The 20,702-nt window shown below is 35.0% G+C and overlaps 1 protein-coding gene across 1 annotated transcript; it reads left to right on the plus strand.

Moving 5' to 3' along the window:
- The first annotated feature begins 3,019 nt into the window (after positions 1–3,019).
- LOC125240219 lies at positions 3,020–18,740 on the plus strand. Its single transcript, XM_048148043.1, has 6 exons — positions 3,020–3,024; positions 16,513–16,629; positions 16,859–16,930; positions 17,023–17,127; positions 17,236–17,346; positions 17,530–18,740. Exons 1-6 carry the CDS (start codon positions 3,020–3,022, stop codon positions 17,912–17,914), a joined length of 795 nt encoding a protein of 264 aa, XP_048004000.1. The 3' UTR covers positions 17,915–18,740.
- The last annotated feature ends 1,962 nt before the right edge of the window (positions 18,741–20,702 follow it).

The raw sequence follows: 20,702 nt of genomic DNA on the forward strand, positions 1-20,702 counted from the left end.
CAGTTACATACTAAGAGAAAATTACAGGTATACTTATTACTTACTTTTTAACCCCTTTGACCTAAGTTGGAATAAATCGTCAGATCAAGTCTTAATTCTAAACCTTAACAAAAACCATTTCAAACACTAAAACAAGTCTTACATTTAAACCTGATCTTCGAAAGTCATCCGTTATAAAGAGATCCAAATTTCTATTGCAATAATATACAGGGTGTCCCAGGGCTATGATAAATAAACAATTTCTTTATTCAGATACAAGTTTGAAGACTGGTCTGGCTTAGCGCGTAGTGACCTTGCCTGCTACGCCGCGGTCCCAGGTTCGAATCCCGGTAAGTCCTTTTTCACATTATCCGATCCGATATCGGATGTCGGAAGGATTTCAATGGAAAAAATCCAAGATGGCGCCTATACTGTATGGGATATCGGTCCGACATCCGATATCGGATCGGATAATGTGAAAACGGAGTTTTGAATGATTCACGGTTATTTTCATTAGACTTATATTGACCGGGATATAGACCGTGATTACCTTTTTTATTTTTGTCGAGCTCCCGATATTTCGACGCAGACGCGACGAAGGCAGGTGGATGTTAAAGTTGCATAGACAGCGCGCGATCTACCCTCCTTCGCGCGCGTCGGCTACGTTCACTTTCAGCGTCAGCTTTATAAGTCTAATGAAAACGCACTAACGGCCCAGCCACGACATTGGTCTAACCGCGGCAGCGGCGAGCGGCAGCCATACGTGCGAATGAAAAGTCCCATCGCTGTGTCTCGCTTCAATGTATGACCGCCGCTCGCCGCTGTCGCGCTTAGACCAATGTCGTGGCTGGGCCGTAAGGGCTTTTATTTGTATGACGAGCACAGATATTTCTTCCTGAGTCATGGATGTTTTATATCGTTGCCGGGTTACCCACAACACAAGCCTTGAGCTTACCGTGGGGCTCAGTCAATATGTGTAAGAATGTCCTATAATATTAAAAAAAAAAACAAGTCCATGATTTCTGTTACTTAAATACTTACTTAAATTAAAACTATGTTATCTTAACTACCTTTTTATTACAGACTGATCGTTAAATTGTCTCACCGTTTTGCCGTGAAAGACGGACAAACAAACAGACACACACTTTCCCATTTATAATATTAGTATGGATTATGCCACATGGAGGGAAAGTGCATACTTACCTTAAATATAGTAAGATGGAACATTTTACTGAAAGAATACATTATTTTGATTTGACCATCAATGTAAACTATCTAACATTAACTAACTTGTTAATGTAATCTACAATATATATGATGTGGATGTACTTTTATAATAAAAAAATAAATAAATAAAAAAAAAAACTGTATTTACATTTAACCCCCGGCGCAAAAACAACGAGGTGTTATAAGTTTGTCGTGTCTGTCTGTGTGTTTGTCTGTCTGTCTGTCTGTCTGTTTGTCTGTCTGTCGGTGTGTGTGTCTCTCTGTGGCATCGTAGCTCCCGAACGGATGCACCGATTTAGATTTAGTTTTTTGTCTGAAAGCTGAGTTAGTCGGGAGTGTTCTTAGCCATGTTTCATGAAAATCGGTCTACTATGTCGTGGTCGGGGTTTTTTCAAAATGTTAATGTTGCGGTTAGGTTATTAAATAATTAAACCGGGAATCGAACCCGCTACACGAGAAAAAAATACCCTGTTTCTTTGTCATACCGATCGAAAGGCTTCATCATAAGGATTATTTTTTTTGCTGAATAACATAGTGTACGATATAAAACATTTGCAGAAAAAAAACCTTATTTTTCAGCAAATACATTTTTTTTAAACTTTGAATGCAGTTTTACTATTGCTAATGGGAAAGTGTGTGCGTCTGTTTGTTTGTCCGTCTTTCACGGCAAAACGGAGCGACAAATTGACGTGATTTCTTAAGTGGAGATAGTTGAAGGGATGGAGAGTGACATAGGCTACTTTTTGTCTCTTTCTAACCCCCCACTTCACTAAAATTCGGGTGGAAGTTTGTATGGAGCATTTCGCGGGCAAAAGCTAGTTAAAAATAAAATAGTCTTCTTTCAGAAAAATAGCCTATATATCTTATACTTTTAAACGAGCAATTCTTGTATATTTATTTATTTATTTATTTATATATTTATTTACACTGACGATCTCGGAAACCGCTCTAACGATTTCGCTGAAATTTGTTATGTGGGGGTTTTTGGGGGTGAAAAATCGGTCTAACTTATCCTTAAATCCCGGAAAACGCGAATTTTCGAGTTTTCATGCGTTTTTCTTCGCGCGCCATCTCGTGTGCAGTAGTTGTACTGTTAAGACAGAATTCTTTCGGTCGATGTAAGTACTATTTATTGCAAACACTAGATGGCGACACAGGTCAAGGCTGAAACGAATAGAAAAATACACTATTTGAGTTTTTGTGGCGAAATGCGCGCCATCTCGTGTGGAGTAGTTGTGTTGTTAAGGCTGAGAATTCTTTCGCTCGATGTAGGTACTATTCATTTTTGAACTAGATGGCGACACATGTCAAGGATACGAAACAGAACCGAGCGAAGCTCGGTCGCCCAGATATTGATATTTAACTTTCCCCACATGTGGCGTAGCCGTGGTACACCCTGTATAACCACATATCAAATTAATATTAGTAACTCAGCTGAGACCCTATCTTTTCATAAAATTACCATCACAAAAGTGTAATGTCACCAAAATATCAACCCTTTGCCCTTGAGCATCTCCAAGGTCGTTCCCACAGAGATGGTCAAAGGAACTTGTTCAAACAGGTTCATAAGAAGGGTGCATATGCATAATGCAACAAAAATTGTAGCTAAATATAGAACTGTTCTATTTACTATGGTCTAGCGGCTATTACAATATAATGTGTACATAGTTATTGATGTCATAGAATGAGACAGGTTTGTAAATAGGTCTATAAAGGGTGAATATAATTGTTAGACTATGAATAGCAATGGACGATCTAGTCTATTACCCTATTTTGTCTATGAGGGTGCATTTTAATGTTATGTAGATATACTATGAGGTAAGTAGATAGAGCTTATCTACATTCATATTGGCCACCATCCATACTAATATTATAAATGGGAAAGTGTGTGTGTCTGTTTGTTTGTCCGTCTTTCACGGCAAAACGGAGTAACTAATTGACGAGATTTTTTTAAGTGGAGATAGTTGAAGGGATGGAGAGTGACATATTAGGCTACTTTTTGTCTCTTTCTAACGCGAGCGAAGCCGCGGGCAAAAGCTAGTATAAAATAAAACAATCATTTAGTAGATACTGTTAATATCTCAAACGCATTTTTTAAATAATAATACCTATGTTTTTTTTATAAATTCATATACACATAATTTGTGCATCAAGAATTCTAACCAGATGGACTTACTTTACTGTTAACAATTTTAGTAGAAAATCAGATAGAATGTTTTTTGTTTTATAAAGCATAAAGATCCTTCAGGCATAGAATGTCACGTTTCACTTGTCCAAACATGTTTAATGAAGAACCTATCTACCACCTATTACCTATCCGAGCCTATTACCTATCTGCATTGACCTAGATTTTTCTCAAAATTCAACACTTATATGACCCTTGATTTGTCTATTATTAGATAGATAATTGGACTTGTTCAAACAGGTTATTTTTATAAGAAAACTGTCATGACATATAATAGAAATAGACACAATAAGCTCAAAATATTATGGCCATTTGAACAGGTCACAACAGGTTATTTTTATAAGGGTGAATAATTTTAGTTATGACAACGAATAGGCACCTTGAATGAGTAACTTAATTGACCAAATAAATATTATCTATTTCGTCTATGACATGTTCAAAGAACTTGTCCGAACAGGTTTTAAGTAGAGGGGCACGTTGCTATTGCTAGGATACCCAATAGCAAAAGATTAATATGATTAAAATTAAATGGAAACTTTAAAGCCCCCCATTCACGGTACGATCCATCGCAACAGATTAATCGATGATCGATCGACAGTGTATGTCAACATCGTTAAAACGATTTGGGGGCGTTTGCGACCGACCGCAAACGATCAATCCCTTCGTGTGTGGCTGGCGTTTTCGATGCGACCGATCGTTCACGATATCTGTCCGATCGATCGAAGCGATGAATCGCACCGTGAATGGGGGGCTAACCCTACTTGGGCTATGGTACGTTATTATACGGCCAATTGAACTTGTTTGAACAGGTTATTTTTAACCGCCGACGCAAAAACTACGGGTTGTTATAATATGACTGTTGTAAGTGTGACGTGTCAGTCTGCCTGTCTGTATGTGGCATGTATGTATGTATGTATGTATGTATAAGCTTTATTGTACATAAAGGAAACAAAAGAGACACAGTTACAGAGTCAGTAATATACAATCGCATCGTAGATTTATTTAGCTTTGTCCACCGGTCTGGCTCAGTCGGTAGTGACCCTGCCTGCTAAGTCGCGGTCCCGGGTTAGAATCCCGGTAAGGGCATTTATTTGTGTGATGAGCATAATATTTGTTCCTGAGTCATGGCTGTTTTAAGTATGTTTATCGTCGCTTAGCACCCATAGTACAAGCTTTGCTTAGTTTGTACTATTATATATTCTGTGGTTTGGAGCTAAGTTGATCTGTGTAAGGTGTCCCAAATATTTATTTATATATTTTTGTTTGAATGTTGAATTCGTCGGGATGGTTCTTAGTAGAGATGGGCCGAATATTCGGTATTCGGCATATTCGGCAAGTTTTTCAATGTTCGTATTCGGCCGAATATTTCGGTTATATTGCCGAATATTAACCGAATAAACAAAGTAAATAAATAGCGTAAGTTGTTTCGTAATTCATCGGATAATGACATCCTATTTTATTCTAATTTTATTCTAAGGAACCACCAAAGGGAAAAAAAGTAAAAATAACGTAGCTTAAGAAACAAAACCCATAATTTTCTTATGCACTAAATTATAGGAACATTAAGAGCCTTAGTACCCCTTACCAATCATTGAAAAGTTTTTATCTCTAAGCCAGGATTTAAAATAAGGTGGAACCGAATATTCGGTTCGGTAACAGCTGAACCGAATGTTCGGCCGAACATTCATATTCGGCAAAGTCCGTATTCGGCCCATCTCTAGTTCTTAGCATGTTTGATGGAAATCGGTCCACTATGTCAGGGATTTTTTCAAAAGTTAAATTAAAAAAAAAAAGAAATTTATTTACTAACACAGCACAAAATGGACATGTGAGGACTTATAAAAACTTAATAAGTAAAATTACAAATGTGTGTGCAGTAAAATGTGTGAGTAAATGGATTTTTCTCAAACATGGTATGAAATATTGATGTTATGTGCCTTATAATTGGCAGCGAAGTATGACGTTGCAGGTGCGGCTAGGACGATTGATAGATAATGGAATTTCATACAAACCTTGCAGGCCAAGGCCGGCAAAGTCTTCTTTTTTAATTTCCAAACACAGATAATTGTGACATAACATCCAGGTATTTAGCCAATTAAAAAAAAACTATAAGGGGCTTTATAGACGTGCCGACTGCATTTAGTACGGGCCCTAGACAATATTTGATTTTGGGTGCGTTTTCATACAAAAAAAAATTTTTTCGTTTTTTTTTTGATTTTTTTTTTAACTTTTTGTTTTTTTATAAGCGTATACGGAGAATCAAAGGGGAACGAAAATTCGATTATTTTTGCGCTACGACGCACCGTTAGGAGATACAGCCATCCAAAGTTACTATTTTCAGTAGACTTTATTTATTTCATACCATGTTTGAGAAAAGCACTATACATACCTCGGCGGGAAATGGGGTTGCCCGCCTCAGACCTATCCGGCCTCGCTTCGCCCGGCCGTCTATATGTCTTCGGCCGGCAACCCCCTTTGTCCCGGCCTCTGTAGTAATGAACTATTGTGAATTGGTTATTTTTATTATCCTATTTTAGTGTCCCACTGCTAAGCCAAGGCCTACCTTCGCTGTTTTTCACTCGACCCTGGCGTTTCCACCATTTTGGGTAAAATGCGTCCCCAAATATCCCACAATTTCCTTTATGGTGTTAAGTGTATTCCAGTTAATCGTCACTACTTTGAAAAAATCTCGTATCTCACGCTGCTCCTCAAAGTTAAAACGCAGTAAGTCTATATGCACTCCATACATACTACAATTTTCTTTTCATTGACAGACGAAGATACAGGTTTTTTTTAAAGTAGTGAGTGTAGTGACGTAATGCTGCAAGATTGGGGTGTTATAATTTCGTTCATATAAGTACACAACACAATCTAACTCGATTATTGAAAATTTCAACCCCATGGAAATCTGCAGTTGTCTCGTGAGCACATTTTACTCCAGCTGTGCACACAAATGTGGCATTCATTACTGGGTAAGCAGCCAAACGCTTGATAATATCGTAGCTGGGTAAATTTTTTCAAAGATTTTCCCCCATTTTTTTTTGGGAATTTTTAGGGTTCCGTAGTTAACTAGGAACCCTTATAGTTTCGCCATGTCTGTCCGTCCGTCCGCGGATAATCTCAGTAACCGTTAGCACTAGATCGCTGAAATTTGGTACCAATATGTATATCAATCACGCCAACAAAGTGCAAAAATAAAAAATGGAAAAAAATGTTTTAATAGGGTACCCCCCCCTACATGTAAAGTGGGGGCTGATATTTTTTTTTTCATTCCAACCCCAACTTGTGACATATTGTTGGATAGATAATTAAACATGAATAAAGGTTTACTAAGATCGTTTTTAGGGTTCCGTAGTCAACTAGGAACCCTTATAGTTTCGCCATGTCTGTCCGTCCGTCCGTCCGTCCGTCCGTCCGTCCGTCCGTCCGTCCGTCCGTCCGTCCGTCCGTCCGCGGATAATCTCAGTAACCGTTAGCACTAGACAGCTGAAATTTGGTACTAATATGTATATCAATCACGCCAACAAAGTGCAAAAATAAAAAATGGAAAAAAATGTTTTAATAGGGTACCCCCCCTACATGTAAAGTGGGGGCTGATATTTTTTTTTTTCATTCCAACCCCAACTTGTGACATATTGTTGGATAGATAATTAAACATGAATAAAGGTTTACTAAGATCGTTTTTAGGGTTCCGTAGTCAACTAGGAACCCTTATAGTTTCGCCATGTCTGTCTGTCCGTCCGTCCGTCCGTCCGTCCGCGAATAATCTCAGTAACCGTTAGCACTAGACAGCTGAAATTTGGTACTAATATGTATATCAATCACGCCAACAAATTGCAAAAATAAAAAATGGAAAAAAATGTTTCATTAGGGTACCCCCCTACATGTAAAGTGGGGGCTGAATTTTTTTTTGATTCCAACCCCAACGTGTGATTTATTGTTGGATAGGTATTTAAAAATGAATAAGGGTTTGCTAAGATCGTTTTTTGATAATATTAATATTTTCGGAAATAATCGCTCCTAAAGTAAAAAAAAGTGCGTCCCCCCCTCTAACTTTTGAACTATATGTTTAAAAAATATGAAAAAAATTACAAAAGTAGAACTTTATACAGACTTTCTAGGAAAATTGTTTTGAACTTGATAGGTTCAGTAGTTTTTGAGAAAAATACGGAAAACTACGGAACCCTACACTGAGCGTGGCCCGACACGCTCTTGGCCGGTTTTTTATGATGTTTCTCTTCTCTTTCAATCTTAATAGGAGAAAAAAATAGTCCGAAGGTTTTTTCCCCAGTCCGTTACTAATTTTTTTTATAAATTTTGTACGTCGGTAACGGAATGGAAGGTTTGAAAAAAGGATGTTTGAATGGAAGTCTCGGGACATTTTTTTTTCTCTTATCAGGATCGAAAGACCTCGCGATTCTGAGTATGAATCGCATAAAAAATACCCAAGTTACAAAAAAAGTGGGGTCCAGCTATCTCTATCGCTCTTACGCCGTGGCTTGCGTGGGCGACGGTCGCGCGATGGTCGCGCGACGGCGATGCGACGCATACGAAATCAAACCTTATCGATATGGAAGTAAGTATGAGACGCGACGGCGACGGTCGCGCGACCGTCGCCCACGCAAGACACGGCGTTACGTATTGGCGCGACAGAGCCAGACCTTTCAAGCGCCTAGCGGCAACGATTGACATTTCGGCCACGACGGCTAGCAATGCAATGTCTGCTGTGACGTCATGGACTCGTTGAGAAATTTTTAGCAGTCTCAGAGTGTAGGATATGTGGACTACAGGGGCCCGTTTCTCGAAAGGTACAAGCCTTGTATTACAAGTGTGTTTCCATGACAACCCATACGATTTGACAGTTCGCGCACTTGTAATACAAGGCTTGTACCTTTCGAGAAACGGGCCCCAGGAGCCCATTTCTCAAAACTGAAAGTTACAAGTTACAGGCGGAAGTCTCTTTCCAACTTGTCATATTAGACATTGACTACCGCCGCTTGTAAATTGCATAGATTTATATATTATTAAGCTAGATTGAGTTGTTAGGCGAAAAAGTGTGTCCACATGAGAGGATAAAGTTGGGGCTGGTGTCCCTCTCGCACTTATTGCCACTGTCAAAATTATTTGAATGACGTCATCTCTGTCATTGTTTGGGGATACCAGTCAATATTCAAAGTTACTACCAAATCTACTAATACCGAATTAAAGGTTTTTTTTTAATTGCGCAAATCTTTGGTTTTACGTTTTCATAATAATGACTTACCAATTCGTTACAAGGTATTAATATCCTTGCCTCGATATAATACAAAAATAATTTAAGAAGTTTATAAACTTAGTTATCATACAGGTAAAAATACTACTAAGTACATACTATAGTAATCTCTTTAACACTGGTCACACGTGCGAGAGGGACACCAGCCCCAACTTTGACCCTCTCATGTGGACACACTTTTACTAGTCTGATAAGAACGCCTTTCTGCACCGGTGATATAGTTCAATTTAGTATGGCAAAAAAAGTGTGAGCTCAGTCCCTATTGAAAGTCCATGGTAAATTGTAACTTGTAGCTGCTTGTAGCTTCTAGAAATGGGCCCCAGAGTTTCTTAACCTATAATGGCTATGGGGCTCAGTCAATCTGTGTAAAAAAATGTCTTATAATATTTTTTTTTCCCCCTGTAGTGATGGGTTAAAAATTTCACCACCCCCTTTCTTCTCGTGGGTGTCGTAGAAGGCGACTGTGGGATATGGGCTAAATTGTGGCGCAGGCGAGAGGCTGGCAACCTGTCACTGCAATGTCACAATTTGGATTTCTTTCACCCCCTTTTTGCCAAGAGTGGCGCTGAAAGTTAGAAATTCATGTGCTCTGCCTACCCCTTTATGGGATATGGGCGTGATTATATGTATGTATCATTGTATGTATGTATGTATTTTTATAAACTAAAGTCTAAACTCTGTAAAGCCTGATCAGAAATATATGACTATACGCCATCTTGCAGAATTTCATTGGAACTATTTTTTTCATACTATACTGAACTGTCATCCCATACATCAGAACAACAGCGCCCTCTTGACAATCCATACTAATATTATAAATGGGAAAGTGTGTGTGTCTGTTTGTTTCGCTGTCTGTCTTTCACGGCAAAACGGTGCGACGAATTGACGTGATTTTTTTAAGTGGAGATAGTTGAAGGGACGGACAATTGTTTGAAAGTGACATAGGCTACTTTTTGTCTCTTTCTAACGCGAGCGAAGCCGCTGGCAAATACCTAGTAGTCATATATTTCTGGTGGAGATTTAATAATTGTTATTTAATTTTTAATGTTGAAATGTATAAAAATAATAATTTTAAATAATTTTTTCCCCTCACTAGCTCGGAAACACGTGTTTTGTCCTTTAATACCAGCGGGTAAAAACGCATTTTATCCACTAGTGGGTAAAGTAATTTGACCTTGAATAAAGTCTTTAAAATTGATAAAAGTAGGTGAATCTAGTAATAAAGATGATTTACCACCTGTGGAACTACTGAAAGCAGTGATAAACGCATTTTTTGCGTTCTAGTTTCCTCGCTATAGTGAGGGGAAAAGTTTTGTGTTACACTCGGGTGCAAATGTATTTTACTTCTCGTGTGTTAAAAACCTCGCAAGTTCAGGATTCTATTCTCGAACCACTCGCTTCGCTCGTGGTTCAACTATAGAATCCTTTCACTTGCTCGTTTTTCAATTCCACATTCGGCGTTAAAATACAACTTTGCCCCCTTGTATAACAAATAACTGTATGTGTCTATACACATATGTCATATACATTTTGGAGGATCTAAATTTAAATACACGGTGGGTGTAATATGATGTGACATAAAGAAATCAAATAATTTTAACAGATACCTAGATGTCAAAAAGTGTCAAGATAAAGCATTGCCTTGTAAATCTTGAAATTTCATACTTAAAAAAACATATTCCACAAAAATAATTGTTTTCACGGTTCTTTTTCTCACGACAGAAAAAAACCGTTATTTTGCAATCCTAGTTAGATACTTACTTACTGGTATTTTATGACAATGACATTACCCACAGCACAAGCTTTCTGTGTTATAATGTCCTATAATTTTTATTTATTTTAAGCAACCAACTGGTAATTACGTAAAGGTTCTCATGATAATTTATAAACGAATGGCAAAGTTGCATTTTATACACAAGAGTGCAAAGTAATTTCATACAAATTTGAACTGTGATGATGAATGAATGATGAATGATGCAGGCTGGATTTTACTTAAACTTAAATGACGATGATTTCCAATACCTAGTCTGGTCGGTCTGACGTCTTATTCAACGTGTTAAGTCTCAGTTTTAGGTCACTAGGTGGCGTGGGCGAGGCATGACGTCACACGTCATATCAGCCACTTTCCTGATGCCAAGCAACATTATCTATGGCATGTGACGTCATCTTGGCACCACTTTTCCGTTAAGAAAATATATGACTGATAAGTTGATAACCAGCTGGTCACCAAATCCATGCTAATACATATTATAAATGGGAAAGTGTGTGTGCCTGTTTGTCCGTCTTTCACGGCAAAACGGAGTGACGAATTGACGTGATATTTTAAGTAGAGATAGTTGAAGGGATGGAGAGAGACATAGGATACGTTTTGTCTCTTTTTATCCCCCCATTTTGCTAAAATGGGGGGGTGGAAGTTTGTGTGGAGCATTCCACAGTCTTCGAATTTAACGCGAGCTAAGTCGCAGGCAAAAGCTACCTAGTTAAAAATAAAATAAAGTCTTTTTTCAGTAAAATTACCTATCTATGATATTTAACTTTCCCCTTTAGTCTACTTTATGTCTCTTTCTAACGAGAGCGAAGCTGCGGGTAAAAGCTAGTTTGATATAAATGCATTTAAGTGGTCAATATTAATATTTCCAAAAAAAAAACAAATGTACTACAATTTTTATTTTTTACTTACAATGAAGTATTTTTTTTTCCCCTCACTAGCTCGGAAACACGTGTTTTGTCCTTTAATACCAGCGGGTAAAAACGCATTTTATCCACTAGTGGGTAAAGTAATTTGACCTTGAATAAAGTAAAATTAACTGCTTTAAAATTGATAAAAGTAGGTGAATCTAGTAATAAAGATGATTTACCAGCTGTGGAACTACTGGAAGCAGTGATAAACGCATTTTTTGCGTTGTAGTTTCCTCGCTATAGTGAGGGGAAAAGTTTTGTGTTACACTCGGGTGCAAATGTATTTTACTTCTCGTGTGTTAAAAAACTCGCAAGTTCAGGATTCTATTCTCGAACCACTCGCGTCGCTCGTGGTTCAACTATAGAATCCTTTCACTTGCTCGTTTTTCAATTCCACACTCGGCGTTAAAATACAACTTTGCCCCCTTGTATAACAAATAACTATTATTTTCAAGTTTTTCTGTCCTGCTTGACAAAATATGTAGTTATTTTTTACAAGGGAGAAGGGAGCAAGTCGTGAGGGATAAATCGTCACTGCTTTGAAAAACACTTGTATGTATTATGACAATGAAGAGAAAAAAAATAATTTTACAAAAGGAACAAAAAGTAATAAGTAACAGGATAGTTTACTTATATATGTAGTAATATTCAATTTATTTAATTAAGAACAAACAGTTCCTTTGAAGAAAAATACAATAAAAAAGCGATTTAAAAAGTACGTAAAAATTACAAAAAGGGTATTTCTCTAAATTTTGGTTTTAATGATGGCAGTGAAGTAAACGTTTAAAAAAAATAAAAATATAGATTATTTGTTTTCGTAATATATACATGATTTTTAATTTAGGGTATAGTACTGCCCACTAGCCCAGTAAGCAAACTTGTTAATACTAATAATAATACCTATGATCTAATTAAAAAAAATAAGATGTATATTTTTTAATGATCATAACATGTATATTGGAAATATTAAAATTAAAACAAATATGGGTAATTCAAAACAGCAAATAAGAATTATGGATAAAATTGTACAAATATTATACACGAAAAAATCAATAGCTACTGCTAAATCTTTAATTTTCGTGGTGATGTTACAATTTATTTTTTGTGTATTTATAAGTACCTACACTATATTTTTTTACAGGTTTGGGAAGCTACACCTTAATCTCTTCCAACGGATTTTTAAATATAATTTCTAAGTATTGGTTTTGCTTCGTATAGACATAGACATAGACATAGACATTCTTTATTGGTAATGAAAATTACAGGTCATAACTTTTACCATATTCGATTATTGCACATATTTATAAATACACTGATTTAAACTTTCACGATTATTACACATAATTATTTTTAAAAATCGGGACTTAATCGCGTATAACTACATATTAAACTGACCTCCAACGTTTCAAGGACGGCATTGTCCCCGTGGTCTCGGAGAAGACTGGCTTGAAATGACATCAACACCTTCTGACAGCCGCGCGAGTTTTTCGAACTACCCGCACTTGGTTTTGATTATCAACTTGAACTGTTTGCGCACTAGGGATGTTACTCTCCGAGACCACGGGGACAACGCCGTCCTTGAAACGTTGGAGGTCAGTTTAATATGTAGTTATACGCGATTAAGTCCCGGTTTTTAAAAATAATTATTTATAAATAGGTTATTTAAGGATTAAATTCGGAAAAGTGTGCTTGTAAGTACATACCGAATATAATTTAGAAAGACATTAAAAATGTTGAAATGAATTCCGATTATTTATTTATTTTTGTCTAAAATTTATTTTTGAATTAGCCCTATTTCCCTGATGAAGGATAATGGGGTATCATCATCATCATCATCATCATTATCAAAAGTATTTTTTTTTATAATTATTACCTACCCAATTTTTATTGATACATTCATTCGAGTTACATAAAAATACGTTAATACATTTGGTAGTATGTGCTCCTGCCGTAATATATTAAATATGTTTTTACTAATTATTGTAAAATTATAACGATATTTTATAATTTATAAAATTATACACCTATCTTGTTTTTAACTGACTTCTTTACCTAGAAGGAGATTCTATATTGGGGTTCGTGTTTTTTTTTAATTCTAGGTACTCATGTCAGAAAAAGAATTTAAATTAATTTTACGAATAAACAGTCCTTAAAATATTATACGATTTTATGGCAATATTACATGGAAATTGTACTTAAGAGAAACGTAAGATTTTTCTGGTGTTATTTGGATTAAGATCATTTGATTACTATTAAATAGATAATATACTTAACTTGGTATTTTACGTGTAAAAAATTGTGAACAACTTATATTTTTACTACTCTATATGTATCCATGGCTTAGTTTGATACATACAACGGTATTCATTTTTTATCTAAAAATATATCTATATCTATAATACGTCAATAATTTAAGTTTTTTTTTTAATTTATTATAAAATAATGATATCTAATCTGATCGAAATCAACGGTGAAGATTTATATAAATTAACAATAAGAAATACATTCAAGTAAGACTACAAAATATAAATTTTCTGTTTTTGGTAATTTCAATGTAGGCTGTACGTTTTTTTTTAATAATTTCCGAATACTTATATCAAATAAACTGCTACGATACCAATTTTATTTTTAAATATCTTTTTATTACAAATACCTTGACATGAGTAATTTAAATGTTTTATTGCTAACAAAACATGAGTAACTACTGTAAAATCTGGCATAGTTGATATAAGCATTTACAAAGTTTTATATACCTACTTTTATACTACTAACCACTGGTATAGGCGAATAAAAGGTTACATACTCTTATTTTGCATTTGGCTAGCTAAAATATATGTAATACCTGTTATTATCAGTAGGTGATTATTGGGAGTTTCAAATCAAAGATTTGAAAACTCCCAATATCACTTCATATTTAGGACTCGTACTCAGGTTTATTGGTGATTTAAAACTCCCAATAGGTTTTCAGATGATTTAAAACTCCTAATCGGCTTTCTCATGATTTGAAACTCTCAATAGGTTTTCAGATGATTTAAAACTCCTAATCGGCTTTCTCATGATTTGAAACTCTCAATAGGTTTTCTGATGATTTAAAACTCCTAATCGGCTTTCTCATGATTTGAAACTCTCAATAGGTTTTCTGATGGTTTAAAAAGCACACAAGGTTTACGATTGCATATTTAGAATTAGAACTTGTGAACTGTAAAAGCGCAATCAGATTTTTAACTTAACATTTCGGATTCGTTCATTTGATTGAAACAGATGAAGTATGGTGTTCGTTGTTAAATGGTCCATTTCGAAAATGTAAGCCGTAAAGTTAAGTTAGGTATGATATTAAATAGCAAAAGCTTAACGCAACACACTCTCCGAGGTGGCCAATCTCAGATGTGGTCTCTCTCAAGCGTTTGCTCGATTGACAGTGGCGTTTACACACAACGTGTCTGATCAGCTCGTCAGCGTCGCAGAACACGAATGGACCCCAAAGTGTGAACTCTGGTGTAGTCGCGTTTTACATGCATCGATTGAGTTTGACCCCCTCCGGGTATGGGATTCCATATCTATCGACCGCGTAAATACAGAGATCCCCAAGTCTCGAATTCAACACTACATGCCTCGGTTGGCCAAGCCAAGGAATGGTTTACGTGTTGAGGTTGTCGGTCGTCACAACCCGACATACTACACATCACCATTTTTATTTATATGAAACATTGTAAAAACTTTATAAGTGTGATGTAGACCCAGTTATGCTATTGGCTGTTTCGGATTACGTACTCCCACGTCATATCTACTACGAATTTTGTAATATATGGTTTAAAATAACGTATATAAAATATGATCTTCTTTGACACCCATAACAAAGAGTTCAGTATAAATTAAAGGCTAGCGTATGTCATATACTGCACTTTGCAAAGCAGAACTTTTCATAAAGATATAAGGTTCAAATTTTGATTATATTAAAATCATGACATACATTGAACAGTATGCGAAATTGCAATCACTCATTTAGTTGTAATTTGAGTCAGTTTACCTGGTTGCTCACTCGCTATGTTTATCTTATAAAATGATCACGATTTACATGAATTATAAATGGTTTTGATATATAATAGATCTCAGTATACATATTTCAACTATATTGTGAGTGGTAAAACTCTAAAAATAATATCGTATTTATTCTCTATGTTTTAGTATGTTAAAAATAAAACAATTAATTTATCATGAAACCATTTTATTTAAGTAATGAGATATATTACAAGCACGACGACTAACTAAAAAGTAAAGTACATTTTATAACATAAAATTTTCTAATAATTACTCACTTCACTCAACTTTTTTACAATTTTTTCTACCAGACCTTCAGTTGCATTTAATAACTCATCATAGTCATCTTGAACAACATATTGTACTGTAACCCCATTAGATTCGATATTTGATTGCTCCAAATCGGATATACTGATTTTAATCAGACGCTTTCCTTTTGTAACCTTTCTGATGACATGGGAATTTAAACCCATTTCTTTTATTTTCCTCTTTCCTTTCTTAGCGATTTTCTTCTGACTTTTTGCTGGTGTACCTGATAATGGAATTTCTAAAGATGGATTCAGGAGCAAATCCTGGTATTTCAGGTACGCATCCATGTCTTGAGAATAATTGAGCGGATCATTCGGTTTTTCACAAACTTGCGAATAAAATGGTGTGGTTTCAGTCATTTCAGCAGCGTGGTTAATAGGTTGCGAGCCCTGTAAAAAAATATCAAGTTAAATATATTTCAACACCAAATAAAAGTACTCAAAGATACCAGAATATAATAAAAGTAAAATACATACCATTCTGATTTTGAAACTGATAATGCACCCGGCTTGAAATCTCGAACTGTTGTAATTTTAATTTGTTAAATGCTCTATTTATAACTTCGTAGTAACAAAATATAGTATAGCTATTAGCTATTATAGCTTGCACATTGAACGCGGTCTTAACGCGGCGACATTCGTTCTTGTTTCCGACAAAAGAAATATTACACTTTTGTTTTTCAATAATTAGCTGAGTTGAATATTATATTACAGTGATGATCAACCTTTGTATTATATTGGTTTCTTACTGTATTTTTGCAAATGTTGTAGTTTATGTTAGTTATAATTTGCTTTTAGGTTGTTAACTCATGACTTTACGTCAGTTTCGTTTTATTAATAAAACCCCTGGCTTATTCATTTCCTCTACTATTTTCTAACAAGTGCAAGTGTTACAGTGCGAGTTTTACGTACACGGAGAAATTCACCTTGAAACAATGTTCGTAAGTTTGTAATATTTTATTTAGCTATAAACTATTCTGAATATGGTGTTGAGTGATGTTTGTTCTCGATTAAATTTACCGATAAGTATCCTTCTAAGTAGCAGTTTTATGCGAGTTAAGTGCGTATTGGTATTAACTTTAACTTAAAATTTATAACCCTCGCTGGAGAGAGGTACAAGTACAACTGTGAAATCTCGTTCGACTGAAGAATCTTATTTTTTATTTTCAGGTCTGACTTTGAGTACCATGTAATCCAGTCTAAGAAAGACCTCGACTCTGAGGATGAATCTGGATCATTAAAGTATGTATTTTAATTAAATTTAAGATTTTATTGACTTATTATTAATTTTTGTTATTATTAATGATCTGATGGATAATCACTATGTATTGTAGGACTCAGAAGAAAACAACCAAAAGGAAAAACGCTTCTCAGATCCCGAAACGTGACGTGGGCTGGTCGCTGGACAGAAACGTCGTCGAAGAATGTGCTAGTAAAAGGTAATTAATTAAAACTGTGTTTGAAAACTTGTCTACAAATGCGAACTTTTTATTTATTTCTCTTTATTTATGAGAACTGGAAGTAATATAAAGTTTTTAATATTACAGCAAGAAGATCAAACCAAAGAAAACTGTGAAAAAGCACGCATCGTCCGTGTTAATAACTGATACGTTGCAGGACAGTGACACTGACCTTGATGAAGAAGACAAAACTAAAAGGTAATTAATTCAATTCAGTTATTTTATATGTAATACATATATTTACTTAACTAATTGTAATTAGCCTTTGAATCTAAACATTTTAAACCATAGTATTTAAATTCTTAAATGTTAAGTACTTACCTAATTAACTAATTATATTTTGTTGTATTCGATAATATAAATAAGTTTTTAATATTCCAGTACGACAACCAAGTCGAAGAAAGAGACACCTGATTGTAAGCCAGGCTGGTTTTCAAACTGGGGTGACGAAGGACATGTTGAAGCCCAGCGTCGAGCATCCGCTGCCAACTCTCTGTCGTCCGTGCTGATACGTCGCGTCCCAGGCGGCTACGTGCGTCGCACAGCTTCGTTAACCGGTGATCTTTTTATTGATCTTAAACTGTATAACGTAGTAGATATTCAAAACGTTCCATCTGAAGCCCGTTGGGAGAAAGCGCTGGTTAATTTTAAATATCGTGTGGATTCCGTTTCGGATATAGTAGATGGAATAAATAAGATTCTAAAGCGTTGTAAGGACGACTTTACAGATGAAGGAACCTTTTTCCCAGATAAAAAAAGCCAATAATCTTTAATCCTTTTTACGTCTAATTTAGTCTATTCCTATGTCAATAGGCAAAATGCCTCATAATAGCTCCATATTTTGTTCAGTGTGTGACATAAGTATTCCAAGTAAAGCCTTTTCTGCTCACTTGCGCACTAACTTGCATAAAAATAATAACTCTGTTCAATTAACTCCTGATATTGAAAAAATAAGCAGCGCTTTCCGTAGTAGAATAGCATCATACAGAGTGCGTGGACCAGAGAGTAGCCTCCATGACTCACCGGCAAAGTTTCTGTGCGCTCTTCGTAGACATATTAAACATATTCTCGAAGCGAGAAGGCTTGCTTTTGGATCTATAAAGGTTAACTTTGAACTGTTTGCTGAATTTGGTTTGCCGAAAAATGAAGCATGTGAAATTAAATCATTCGCTACGCAAAATATCATTTTACATCAGAGTTACGAATTTAAAGAAATATTTTCAACCATTTTGAACACATTGAGCACGAAAATTGATGAATTTCAAGAACGGGACAGTGGCTGGAGCTTTCTACGAAACTTATATCTCGAGATAAACATAAACAAATATAATCCTCTTAGAGCGTCTAGATTTATAGAATTACCAAAGTTAATAAAACATCGAAGAGCTTGTGTAAATATTAAAAACAATGAAAGTAGCACTATCTTCGAATGATGATAAACGAGTAATATTAAAAGACAATATTCACACACTTGCGTGGGGACATGCTTCATTTTTCTAAATATAGTTATATAGTGATATTTTAAAGGAAACTTTGAACTAATTTGTAAACACCTACTTTACTTTTTAAGTTAGCTATGCCAGTATGTATATTATTATTAAATAAACTTAAAAAAAAAAAATAGTTTTTCTTTTTTAAACCCACCATATTTATGTACAATGTTTAAATCAACTCAGGATACTTATGTTATGATCGTATACCTGTATCACGAGTACAATATCGTATCATGAGTTGATTTAAACATTGTTTTCAGGAGTATAATTTACAGGTTAATAAAATGCGTTTTATTTAGCACATTCATTTATTCAAAGAGGAACGTGATTTTCTAAATACCATTTTTTCATACATATTACATTTTTTAATGCACAAGTTTTTTTATGGTACACACAATTAAAAATACAATCATTAATACAATATTTTTTATACAGTTCTTGTAAATTCGGTGCACCCTTTTCACTTAAATCTATAACAGTACAGTTTGAATATAATTCTTTAATCCATTTAATTTTTTCCATACCTTTAACGAATATTATCTTATCTTTAATATGATTATAAATAAGTCTTCTAAATTCTCTATAATCAACATAACCTTCGTGCCACAAAATACCTAAATGTTTTTCAATCCATTTTGTCTGCCTCTCTTCACTTTCCGTCAATTTAGAAAATCGAAAAGGGGGTTTTATTAAGAAAACTTGAGTGTATTCTAGCGTGCTGTATGCAAATTCTTTGATAATAAATTCGTTTTCTTTTGTTTTAAACCCTTGAAGGTCTACAAATATATGCTGCATTACGATACTTTTTTCGTAATATTACTTAAAGGCTTATATTCAAATACACTATCATTTAAAATCAGACAGTAAGCTGCAGTGTTCTTTGGTATATCAGATTCACAATCCAATTCAACTCTCACATCTACTGAACCGGTTTTTAAGGTTTCGTTTTGACGAGAACAGTTGATAACAAATAAAGGAGCTTTATCTTTAAAATCTTTAGGGCTAAGCAACGGCGCTTGTAGACGATTATAATAAGACTGTTGAAATTTCGCATACTGTTCGTATAATATAGCAAACTTTTCACCCGAAAAACTAACATCAAAACTTTCGTACGGAAAGTAAACTGAATTCAAGAAAACTTTAACATCTCTCAAATTACAGTGATCAAAGTGTGATATGTCTTTATTAGCTTCATTTTTTCGTCCCGTTTTCAATCCAATTATAATATAACGCGGCTTTTCAATTTGCGATGAAGTTTTGATAGACCAAGAATGTTTTGACGTCTCAGGCAAGAGCGGATATTCATACAAATCCCAAGTCCTAAATGCTATCTGAACGGCACGATCTCTTTCTAAACATTTGAGTAAATTTAATCTTTCACGATCAGACACTTTAACATGAGGCATGCGCCATACTATTTTAGATATAGTAATATTGTCTATATATTCATTCGCATTTAATTTAACACTATTCAAATTAGTATTGGATCTTAAAAGAATAAGTTCATGCTTGCAATTAATTATGATTTTGCTGTAATCCTCAGCAAACCCGAGAATCTTGTTTAAAGGTACAGACACAGAAAATGTACCTTCCGTGTTTTTTATACCATTGACATCAAATCCCCATAACTTAGACATGGATGCTTCCAGTCCATTCATAGATACAAGAGATTTCATAGTTGTTGTAACTCCTGCGTTTTTAATTTTGTCAATTTCGATTCCATTTAATTCATATCGAATATCTTGAAATAGATGAAGTATGGGGTTGTTTGTAAGAAGAACACTTTTTACCTCGGCTTTTGTTTCTCTATTGAATGCGGTTATAGTACCTTCTATGTATAAAGAACTTGCTGATGGTAGTACGTAAAGATCTTGTTGGTTTATAGGTATACGTATTTCATCGTTGAAATTGAAACTTGTGACGTACGGTTTATATGAATGATATTCAAAGCTCTCGATAGAATTATCAAAGACAAAAGGTTCTGTTAAGTTTAATATACTCATTTTAATAGGCGTAAGCTTTGGAGGAATTGCTTATTTTGTTTTGTGAGTTTTACTTTAG

The sequence above is a fragment of the Leguminivora glycinivorella genome, chromosome 27 (genome assembly GCF_023078275.1).
Source record: "Leguminivora glycinivorella isolate SPB_JAAS2020 chromosome 27, LegGlyc_1.1, whole genome shotgun sequence".
Lineage (NCBI taxonomy): Eukaryota > Metazoa > Arthropoda > Insecta > Lepidoptera > Tortricidae > Leguminivora > Leguminivora glycinivorella.